Source organism: Lepisosteus oculatus, chromosome 2, assembly GCF_040954835.1.
Source record: "Lepisosteus oculatus isolate fLepOcu1 chromosome 2, fLepOcu1.hap2, whole genome shotgun sequence".
Taxonomy (NCBI): domain Eukaryota; kingdom Metazoa; phylum Chordata; class Actinopteri; order Semionotiformes; family Lepisosteidae; genus Lepisosteus; species Lepisosteus oculatus.
This window is the reverse complement of record NC_090697.1, coordinates 36,983,956-36,996,330: the sequence shown is the minus strand read 5'-3', so window position 1 is coordinate 36,996,330 and position 12,375 is coordinate 36,983,956. Positions and strand designations below refer to the sequence as shown.

General features: G+C 36.1%; 1 protein-coding gene across 2 annotated transcripts in view; it reads left to right on the top strand.

The window, feature by feature from the left end:
- The first annotated feature begins 2,901 nt into the window (after nucleotides 1-2,901).
- prep (prolyl endopeptidase) overlaps nucleotides 2,902-12,375 on the top strand; it is a 56,511-nt gene continuing 47,037 nt past the window's right edge. For both annotated transcript variants that reach the window (XM_069178643.1, XM_006626021.2), the window contains exons 1-4: nucleotides 2,902-3,103; nucleotides 6,419-6,493; nucleotides 7,008-7,141; nucleotides 10,240-10,370. In XM_069178643.1, the coding sequence (XP_069034744.1) occupies nucleotides 3,062-3,103; nucleotides 6,419-6,493; nucleotides 7,008-7,141; nucleotides 10,240-10,370 (382 nt within the window). In that variant the 5' untranslated portion in view covers nucleotides 2,902-3,061. The remainder of the gene's footprint in view (nucleotides 3,104-6,418; nucleotides 6,494-7,007; nucleotides 7,142-10,239; nucleotides 10,371-12,375) is intronic.

The following is a 12,375-nucleotide window of genomic DNA, read 5'->3' as shown; positions in this document are numbered from 1 at the left end:
CACCTTACAACAGCAACCTTAGAGACCTCCTAGCCAATCCTAACCATGCCTGATCTTGTCTCATCAGGCAACTTCTTATATATGAAGAACATTTGCTCCTCCAATTTATATAAACATTTATGCAACTTTAAAGCTCTTAATACACACCACAAACCTAAAAGGTGTTAATTGGAAGATACGTAAATACATACATTTCCTTGATTAATGTTAGTTATGGGTGAAACAGTTGTCTTTGACTGATGACTTGATAAATGCAAAAAGCAAAACTAGCAGTTTCTTTACATGGGTACTCCTACCTTCGCAATGCAAAAGGGCAAGTGCTATTCAATAGTCATACCAACCACAGACAGGTGGATCTTATGAGTGAAGAATTATGACTATTCCAAGTAAGTGTCCATTGACATATTGATATAATCCTACATAATACTCCTACCAAATAATTGTTGTTCTAATGTATATAGACTACCGTATATGTACTGTATAGTATATTGTATGCAGTATAAGTACACCCTGCATTTGAGTGACAGTGGATAAATTCCCAGTGCCTGTCTAAGAAAAGTAATATAAAAAAGTCAGTCATTATATATACTTCAGTTCTTGTTTGTCTTTTTTATGTTTCAGTGTCACCTGAACTTTTTTTGTGAATTATTAATGAAATTATCTAGCCGTTATCATTGAACTGAGTAAAAACAAATAAACAATAGGTCATGGGTTTAAAACCTACGTAGATGATATCTCCCATAATGATTTTCTTGTCAAAAAGGGTTTTTTTAAATATTTTTTCATTTTTCATTTTTTAGCTGTATCATATTTTTATCTGTTTTATTTCTTGAAATTAATGAATGCACATTTAAAACTATTTTAACATGCACATACTTATGTGTGTAAAAACACGGAACTATTGTGTTTAAACTTATCTTCAAATGTTGCTTAGTATCTGTATCTTAATACACAAAAACAGGCTATTAACCCATTAACATCTCCAGACATCAATGATGTCATCAAACCTAAACTCTTTTTTAATCTTTTTGGAATATCTAACTTGACTAACAATTGAATGGACAGCAATTAAGATTTATCACACCAGAGTGTCATCAATGTAGGAAAGAATTAAAGATGGAATACACTAAAGAATGTAATGCAATACTGAAAGCAATTGCACTACTAACAGTGGTCATTTTCAGCACTACTGTATAGAATAATCACCATCTTTCAGCAATTTAAATAACATCATCATGCTCAAAACATGCATCACTTATGAAAACTCAGAATTAGTTGGAGTATGACTGATCTTACTGAAATTGATAAATAGGAGCACTTGCTTCCATCTAGTGGCAACCTTATTTTTCAAATATTTTTAAAAGTGAGACTCCTTTTGTAAGGAGTAGAAACAGCTTCTTAATATATCACAGAATACATAACTTAGAGTGAATTCTCATACTGTTGGCATTCCAAATGTTTACTGGTAGCAGCAGGATAGGTTTCTGAATATATCACACACACATATAATATAATAATAATTGCTTATATAGCGCTTTTCTGGACACCCCACTCAAAGCGCTTTACAGGTAATGGGGACTCCCCTCCACCACCACCAATGTGCAGCATCCACCTGGATGATGCAATGGCAGCCATAGTGCGCCAGAACGCTCACCACACATCAGCTATCAGTGAGGAGGAGAGCAGAGTAATGTAGCCAATTCATAGAGGGGTATTATGGAGGCCATGATTGGTAAGGGCCAATGGGAAATTTGGTCAGGACGGCGGGGTTACACCCCTACTCTTTCCAAGAAACGCCCTGGGATTTTTAATGACAAAAGAGAGTCAGGACCTCGGTTTTACGTCTCATCCATAGGATTTACAGTGTAGTGTCCCCGTCACTATACTGGGGCATTAGGACCCACATGGACCACAGGGTGAGCACCCCCTGCTGGCCCCACTAACACCTCTTCCAGCAGCAACCTTAGTTTTTCCCCAGGAGGTTTCCCATCCAGGTACTGACCAGACTCACACCTGCTTAGCTTCAGTGGATTGCCAGTTGTGATTTGTTGTGGAGCCTTCCTCAGACTTGGTGGGTTGCTTTTTTCTTGGTGAAGGTCATGGACCATTGTTTATCTCAGAAGTTCAGTTCCTGGAGGGCTTCATGTTTTCTGGTCTTTGTTTCAAAATGTAATTGAGCAGTCAGTTAAACAATCACCCTAACTAGACATTCACTTCATTAAATGTGTTTACCTATACATCTCCTCAGGGTTTGGATGGTAGTATTGCAATTATGTAGCTAATTAAATAAGTAGACCGACTATGTAGATGGGAACGTGGGTTGAAGAGAAACCAGAAGATATGAGACTCCTGGACTACACCAGTCCATCATGGGACACACACACCTGAAGAAGGCTCCACGGCCGAAACGTTGTGTTCTCTTTCTTCTTTTTTTCAGCATGGAATAAACCTATTACTTGTTCCTTTACACACATGATCAATATCCATTCAATGTTTTTGTCGTAACTTCAGAAATGTGGATCTGTCCAACAAAAAGAACAAATAGTTAACGAACAAAGAAACAAGAAATCCTTGTCACTAGTTATTGAATGTTTTAAAGTTTAGTGCAGAAATGTTGCCCCTATTTTTGCTGTTCTTAAATTATTTAATCCCTGAGCAGACAGTCGCAGAAATTGCAAGTGTGGTCATTTAAATTTTTTAAAAATATTTTCTTGAAAAGAGTAGGGGTGTTATCCCGTCACCCTGGCCAAATTTCACCATTTATTCCCAAAATCACCAAAATACAATTACATTGCATAAAATTGCAGTAAACAGTAAAGCTATTAATATTGTAACACAAGAGGGCGCCCTTATTTTTTATGGTCTCTTACCGACCATGTGTTCTCTTTTCCCAGATTTCTTTGTCACGCTAGGAAGAGGAGATTATAGTCTGTGCTGTTGGAAAAACGTCTTGTTTGGGTGTAGTGGTTCACTAAGGGACCACGAATTTCAATTGTAAAGCTATCCTTTTTTCCTGTTTTCAAGAGTGTTTATATCATAAAACGTTTAACAGGTTATAAACATGTCTTTCCAGTACCCAGAAGCGTATCGTGACGAATCTGTAGTAAGTACAATTGAACCGGTATTGTGCAGCTCCCGTTTGCTGGTAGTTACATTATTTATCGTCTTTGTTTCTGTGATGGTACGAAATTAAATATTTTATTTTTTATAAGAGGGTTAGGTTATGAAAAGAGTTCTAATTATTCCCTCACATCATTAGAAAGAATAATGGGAACTTTAGGCAATTATTTTAATGACATTTATTATGTGGGCTCACTAAAATCTGTCAAAGGTTCAAAACTGAAAATCCGAAAAGCTAAAATGAATTTGAACATCACTAAGCAGTGTGTGCACTACAATACTTTTTGCTTAAAATGAAGAGACGTTATGTTTATTTTTTTACATTTTAACTGAACGGATAAGGCATTGATTCTTAATTTTATCCAATGTACTATTTTCTGGAATCTCTACCTGTCTGCTTAGCGTTTAATTGACAATCGATAAACAAGTAGAGTTCAATTCTCTTTGCTACCTAACAATCAAACTTCTTTTTTGCTTACATGATATTTCTTGTCTCAAAGTAATAGAGAAAATGAAATGAGAAGTACACAGGAATATCAGACTGCTTTCAGTAGTAAATTCTGAGTGAATTTGAACTCTTATCTAATTTAGTAGGGGCATTTTAGTAATAGTGTATATTACCCCTAAATTAGAAAAATTAGATGCATTTTTTAAAAGCAGAGAAAGTCAGAGCTTCTGACTGTTTAATCAGTCCAGTTTAATATATGGATGAATTAACCGTAGTTCTTGGAGAGCTCTGTGTAGACACCAAAAGAAAGTGACCCCTGTAAAGTAAACTCGTACATGGTACATGCTGATCTCCAAAAAAGAAACGTCTTTACACTCAGGCAAAATTGTGTGCTGTTTTTTTTAAATATATATATATTAATAGAAAATATGTTCATGAGTACATATAAAATGTAGGGTGGCATGGTGAGACAGTGATTAGCATTGTGGCCTGTCAGTGCTGGGGCTCTTGGTTCAGTTCCCGGGGGGCTATCTGTATGGAGTTTATACAGTGCCTTGCGAAAGTATTCGGCCCCCTTGAACTTTTCAACCTTTTGCCACATTTCAGGCTTCAAACATAAAGATATAAATTTTTTATTTTATGTGAAGAATCACCAACAAGTGGGACACAATTGTGAAGTGGAACGAAATCTATTGGATTTTTGAAACTTTTTTAACTAATAAAAAAAATGAAAAGTGGGGCGTGCAAAATTATTCGGCCCCTTTACTTTCAGTGCAGCAAACTCACTCCAGAAGTTCAGCGAGGATCTCTGAATGATCCAATGTTGTCCTAAATGACTGATGGTGATAAATAGAATCCACCTGTGTGTAATCAAGTCTCTGTATAAATGCACCTGCTCTGTGATAGTCTCAAGGTTCTGTTGAAAGCGCAGAGAGCATCACGAAGACCAAGGAACACACCAGGCAGGTCCGTAATACTGTTGTGGAGAAGTTTAAAGCCGGATTTGGATACAAAAAGATTTCCCAAGCTTCAAACATCCCAAGGAGCACTGTGCAAGCGATCATCTTGAAATGGAAGGAGTATCAGACCACTGCAAATCTACCAAGACCTGGCCGTCCCTCTAAACTTTCAGCTCAGACAAGGAGAAGACTGATCAGAGATGCAGCCAAGAGGCCCATGATCACTCTGGATGAACTGCAGAGAACTACAGCTGAGGTGGGAGAGTCTGTCCATAGGACAACAATCAGTCTTACACTGCACAAATCTGGCCTTTATGGAAGAGTGGCAAGAAGAAAGCCATTTCTCAAAGATATCCATAAAAAGTCTCGTCTAAAGTTTGCCACAAGCCACCTGGGAGACACCCCAAACATGTGGAAGAAGGTGCTCTGGTCAGATGAAACCTAAATCGAACTTTTTGGCCACAATGCAAAACGATATGTTTGGCGTAAAAGCAACACAGCTCATCACCCTCAACACACCATCCCCACTGTCAAACATGGTGGTGGCAGCATCATGGTTTGGGCCTGCTTTTCTTCAGCAGGGACAGGGAAGATGGTTAAAATTGAGGGGAAGATGGATGCAGCCAAATACAGGACCATTCTGGATGAAAACCTGTTGGAGTCTGCAAAAGACCTGAAACTGGGACGGAGATTTATCTTCCAACAAGACAATGATCCCAAACATACAGCAAAATCTACAAAGGAATGGTTCACAAATAAACGTATCCAGGTGTTTGAATGGCCAAGTCAAAGTCCAGACCTGAATCCAATCGAGAATCTGTGGAAAGAGCTGAAAACTGCTGTTCACAAACGCTCTCCATCCAACCTCACTGAGCTCGAGCTGTTTTGCAAGGAAGAATGGGCAAGAATTTCAGTCTCTCGATGTGCAAAACTGATAGAGACATACCCCAAGCGACTTGCAGCTGTAATCGCAGCAAAAGGTGGCTCTACAAAGTATTAACGCAAGGGGGCCGAATAATTTTGCACGCCCCACTTTTCATTTTTTTATTAGTTAAAAAAGTTTCAAAAATCCAATAGATTTCGTTCCACTTCACAATTGTGTCCCACTTGTTGGTGATTCTTCACATAAAATAAAAAATTTATATCTTTATGTTTGAAGCCTGAAATGTGGCAAAAGGTTGAAAAGTTCAAGGGGGCCGAATACTTTCGCAAGGCACTGTATCATCTCCTTGTGTTTACATGGGTCTCCTTGATGTCCCTGTATTGGAAAAAGTGATTAGAAAATGTACGGATGGTATATCACCCCAAAATATTGTTTTTTAATTCTTCTTTATTAAGTTTTAATTTCTGGTTATTGAATGAATAAGACTGAATAAATTATGATATTTTTACATAGGAGATTTAAAAAAAATACTCTATATTACAAGTTTCAGCTGATTATATAAGCACTAGGCCTGTAATATAGAAAACATTATCAGCTAGATTTCATGGCATATGAACATTTTGTTAAACTTGTCATAAGCTGCAACACCGCAGAACGAATAACGAAGTAAAGAATGAGGTCTTGGAATGTCATGTCAGTCAACTGTGATGATAACATTCTAAGATTAATGCCTTTCTCTTGCAGAAAAAATAATAAAAGAAATTCAGAAGCCTTTGTTTTATAAAAAGGAAGAGTGTTTTTAAAACTATTTGCAAGGAGACATTACCAGCTTCTACATTGAGACTTGATCTTGCTGCTTTAGAATTCTTTAGAAACTTTATGTTTGAGTTTTGGAAAATCAAGATGAAATGTAATGAGAATGTAAGGGGCTTTTTTTAAATGATGACGGACTTAAGATTCACGTTTCACATTTCTTTCACCTAATCTTCTTGTTGTCCATCTGTGTAGGTTGATGATTACCATGGTGATAAAATACCTGATCCTTATTGTTGGTTGGAAGATCCAGACAGTGAAAGAACAAAGGTAAAGTACTGTATAGTAATGCACTGACAACAATGAACTATTATTCTGTATGACTACTTTAATATGGACACTTAAATGGGGATCTGCAATGCTATTTTTATATTTTGGGGTTAGAAAGAATCAGCGTTGATGAGTGCATTTCAAACTGCAATAAAAGTAAAACGTACAAAGTAACTTGTAAAACCTTCAGTTTACATCACAAAAATGGCAAGGTACAGTATGTGCAACGCGATTCAGAGCGTGGCAACAAAACTTCCAGCGATGTGTGCGGCTCTATGACATTGTAAAGAAGCAGGCTTCTGAATACATATCTTTTAATACAGTAGAAATATTGCTTTTGGTTTTGATGATATAGATGAATTATGATAATAAAAATAGATTGAATAATAATGTGTGATAATATGGCGGCTAGGACTTAGTGTTTTGAGTGATACCAAGACCTCATCAGCAACCCTTCTTCTTAAAAAATCTGAAAATAGTTTTGCTGACCACTTCTGAATGAAATGCATTTCAGGCTTTTGTGAATGCCCAAAATCAACTGACTGTGCCATTTCTTGAAGGATGTCCTGTCAGGAACTTGTTTAAAGACCGCATGACAGAGCTTTATGATTATCCCAAGTACAGCTGTCCATTTAAAAGAGGAAACAGGTGGGTGAACGAGGGGTAAAAAGACAGTGATGCTGTCTTCAATTTCTGCTTTTTCATTGAGTAATTGTTAAACACAGTAGTGTACACGTCTGAATGTGTTTAGACCTTGGGTGAGTTTCCCGAAAGCATAGTTACACTAAGAACATCGCAAACTTGATCTTAAGATCTAGCGTTAATTTATGAGTGTTTCAGTTTTGAACCTTTGACAGATTTCAGTGAGCCCACATAAAAAAATGTCATTAAAATTATTGCCTAAAGTTCCCATTATTCTTTCTAATGATGTTAAGGAATAATGAGAACTCTTTTCATAACCTAACCCTCTTATAAAAAATAAAATATTTAATTTCGTACTAAAGTAGCATGTTAAATCCTTGGTAATTTACGTGCTCCCCGACCCACTCGTTTATCACTAAGTGCTTCTTAAACTGGCTACCTCTTGAGCCAGCCTTAGAGCCAGAGATCGCCAGACAGAGCACATTAAATTCCCTTCATGACAATTCTTTGGAAATTTAGAATACTAAGATTTTTTATTAAGGATTTTGATATTTTGTTGTACTATATAAGAGGAAATTTGAAAAAATTACATTTATTTATACAGTAATGAATTTATTAGTCATCTTGGGTAAATTACATATTCATAAGTAAAATGTTTTAATAATACTCCCTCCTTTAGTACTTTTGAGGTGGAATTTGAATTGTATTTAAATTCCATAAAGAACGTGAAAAATGCCAAAACAAGGAAAACATTTGATATATGTAAAAATATAACTTAAATTAACATAAATATTTACCTCATTACCGCTGACAGTTAATTGTTTTTTTGTTCTGTTTATGTTTTCTTTCTTTTATCTGTTAAGTTCGAATACTGTTTTATGTTCTGTTGTGATTGTTGACGGTAAAGCTTAGACCTATTTGTTTTTAAATTTGATTATAGGTCCTGTATTTGTTGAGTGACAAATGTCAAGCTTAGTAGTCATGTTAATAAGACCAATTCACTCAACAACTATAAATAACAACAGTATTTTCTCATGAAACAATCTAACTTTTAACAATGGCAGCGCACCAAAAAAATATTGCTTTAAATCTAAGAAGTCATACAGGATACATACATTGTCCACACAGTTAAACTTGGTTTTCTTTTACGGCATGTCAGTCATTTATTTTATTTTCTCTTAGAAACAATGTGTCCCATTTTGTGCCTATCTATACGCTTTCGCTTAAATGGTTGTTAAATTATGATGTCATGTTTACTTCATATTCCTTTTCACAACTGTATTTCATCCCATTGAAGAACCAAAACCGACACCATATAATGAAAGTATTGTCAATCGATTGTTTTTCAATCGACTTGTGATGCTTTTTGCTTAGCAACTTTAGGGGCAGGGTTAATAAAGAAGTACTTTATACTCACTCAATTAAGGGGGGTTTTGGGAAACACATGAAAAAATAGCACATCGTAAAGTTGCTCGTTAGTCTCTAAGATTCATCGTTTTCTGGAAACACACCCCTCAAGCATAGTAAATAAGAACCTTCTTAAGGAGTAAACGAAATAAAACTGCTGGAACACTTGTTTCAGTGGCTGCAGCAATTGTGTTTTATATTTATATTGCTTCAATGATTTTTTTATTAGGATCAGTTTTAGGTTTATGTGTGATATATTTTTTCATTTAAAGATGTCTTTGTGTGAGATGGGTTTGATTTGTAGTTTATAATTTGGTGAAGCAGACGTTAATCACTTTAACCATAAACTATTTAATGACCCATGCATTTCCTTTAGAAGAAATTATCTGGATTTTCATATTTAATTGAAAAAGTAATTTCCATGATTGTACCTCAGGCTTAGATATATTAATCTGTGGCATAAAATGCCATCGTAAATGCTAACAGTTATACTGATTGTGATTGTTCCTGTACTGATAGGTCCAATTTGTCTTCTAATGTAATCACAGACTTTAAAACAATTAAGTCTGTTGACAGACAGAAGTGCATATATCTCTTCTGTCTTTGTCAATGAAGAATGCCATTGCTGTCTATAATCTCTTTAACTGCAGTCATGCATGACACACAAATTAAAAACTGTTGAGTGCATTAATACTTCCACCTTTATGTGCACCATGTTTATTGGTTATAAGTTATATATGATTTATCAAAGACATTATTTTTTTGTTAACTTGGTGCCACCTTCTCTTTACTAATTGCTTTTAAAGTCTTCTTTTAGCAATAGGAAGAGGTCTATTTGAACAATAAAATGCCGAGAGTCAGAATGCTAATGGTGTAAGGCTTCCGGTTGGCTCTGATTGACTGTATATTTATGCACAGAAGTAGTGTCGAACATTCCTTTGCCTAAATAAAAATGGATCTCTGCCAGATATATTGTCTGCTTTCCTAATATAAAGGGAATGTGTTCAAGTGAATTGTACATCCTAATACAATAATTTTAGTTGGGCAAATGTAAACTGATAATTAAGTTTCCTGCCATTTAGTCAAGTGTCTGTGTATCTTCTTGTCATGTTGTTAAAAAACATGTGCTTTATTATTTATAGCTACTTATGATATTATAGACTTCAGTTAGGAATCAAATTTTGGGGTGGAAAATTCCAGTGTCGAGATGTGCAATGCTGATTACACAATGCTCTTACACAAAGAGACTCACAGCTGTAATTGCTGCCAATGGTGGTTTAACTCTGGGGGGTGGATACTTATACATTCAATTATTTTGTTTATTTTTAATTTAGTAAAATGTCTGATTTTTTTTCACTTTGACATTATATGGTACTTTGTGTTGATGAGTGGCAAACATTCTCAGTTAAATACATCATGGTTCCATGCTATAACATAATAAAATGCGAAATAGTCCAAGGGGGGTGAATACTTTTGCAAGGCACTGTATATGAGGTGTACTTGTGTAATTTTGTTTCCCTTCTGGTTATTATCTGGTTAAAAAAATACTTGTAAATCTTTTTCTTTTTGACATGTTTTTAACACTAAACATGAAATGCTATGATTTGTACGTTACTTTTTACTCATCTCTCTTTTCCATTCATTTATCTCTGTATGCAGTACTTCTGGTATTCAAGATGTTCTTTGCTTTCCTCTAGGTACTTTCATTTCTACAACACTGGACTACAAAACCAGAGTGTCATGTATGTCCAGGATTCCTTGGATTCAGAGCCAAGAGTTTTTCTTGATCCAAATAAGTTTTCAGAAGATGGCACAATTGCTTTAAGAGGTAGGTTACAATCTTTTGTTGCTAGTCAGCTTATAATTTCATTGTGTACTATCCTTGGAAGATTTAAGATTCTTTGTTCTTGCATACAGTTTTCATATTCTGCCACTTGCTTTTGAATGCTATCGTTCGTTGTGATTTGTAATAAATATACATAGTATGTCTTACAGAGTGAAATTGCTATGCAGTACATGTGTGAATATAATATTGATTTTCTATTTCGAGTTCTTTGACTCCTGCATGCCATTGTTTTTTCCCCCCCGATTTTAATCTCTATGCCACTGTAACAGAACTTGACACAGAAATCAAAGTTTTAGTGCTGCTGTAAGTCTGATTTGTGCTCACGCACTGCAGAGTATTACCCAGTGTAGAGATTTGTCAGCTGACTGGGTGCAGACAACAGCAGCAGGATGAATCTCCCTTCATAACTTCTGGGTTTTGGCACAGGATCCATTTGGATAATGGAAGGGAGTGCTGTACAGATAAAACAGTCTTGATGATTTGGAAATGTATGATAGAACCAGGTAGTGATTCTTCGCAGGCTGTGTAAACTTTTCAGATATAGTATGTAACAGTTATGCTTTCAATAGAAAATACCTCTAACCATACATTCTGGTAGAATGCTTTTCACTAATATGCTGGGCTTGGATTAGACTAAAGGCAGACGAAGAGCAGACAAATATAGCGTCTGTTTCTTATGTCTATCTGAAAGAGTCTGTTTTTCTGTGGTTAGGGTTGTCTACAGTAGGTAAGATTGTGCATCATGTATAGTGCCTTCCACAAAAATTGGGACAACAAAGTCAAAACCGGAGTGACTTTGCCTGAAGAAAGTCTATGTCTCCTTAGACACTTTTTTCATATTTTGTTGTGCGAGTGCCTCAGAGTTTCTATTTAAATGAGGTTATCCTCTTATCTGCAAACCATGCTCCAGGCTTTCAAGGGGAAAATGTGTTATTGTTGAAAACAACTATATTGAAATACAATAATTGAATAAGACCCCATCTCCCAAGTTAATACTTGGTGGAAGCACCGTTGACAGCAATGACAGCTGTAAGTATGTTGGGGTAGTTCTCTACCAATTTTGAAAACAGATTTGACAATATTTGACCATTCTTCTTGACAAAACTGTTCTAACTAGGTCAAGTTCTTTGGAAATATAGACAGCTATCTTCAAGTGATGCCACAATTTTTCAGTTGAATTTGTCGGGTCTCAGACTGGGCCATTCAGGGACCTTTACCATGTTTGCTCCTTAGTCACTCTAGTGTAGCTTTGGCTATTTGCTTTGAATCATTGTCATGCTGAAATGTAAACTTCTAACCCAGTTTCAGCTTTGCAGCAGGTTTCCTTTTCTGCTTTTCTGTGCTTTGCTTTGTTCATTTTCCCTTTGTTATGAAAGGTACCTCAGTACCTGCCAATGAGAAACATCCCCATTACATGGCGTTGCCACCACCATGTGTCGTAGTAGGGATGGTGATCTTCTCTTGGTGCAGTGTTGGATTTGCGGCAAACATAACACTTTGCGTTTAGCCCCAAAAGTTCCATTTTAGTTTTGTCAGACCACGAAACTGGCATCCATATAGCTGCAGAATCTCCTGAGTGTTTTTTTGCATTCTTCAGATGGGATTCAGAGTTGGGCTTCTTTGAATAATAGGTTCCTTGCCTCAATACATTTTGTGGATTGTTTGGGATATTGTTGTTGCACTGTAACCAGTCTTGGCCATAAAAGCCTGTTGCTCTTTCAAAGTTGCCGTTGGCTTCTTAGTAGCCTCTCTGATTAGTCTCCTTCTTGCTTGTTCATCTGGATTGAATGGATGACCTGAATTAGGCAGGTTCTTGGTAGTGCCATGCATGAAGACGTTGGGTAGGATGGGTAGATAAATGAAATTTTCTATGCATTTTAAATCAAGGATATAAGGCAACAAAGGGTGAAATTTTGAAAGGGTGTGTAAACTTTATATAATTTTGAGCTTATTCTATGCATAGGTTTGCTCATATTAGAACAAAAGA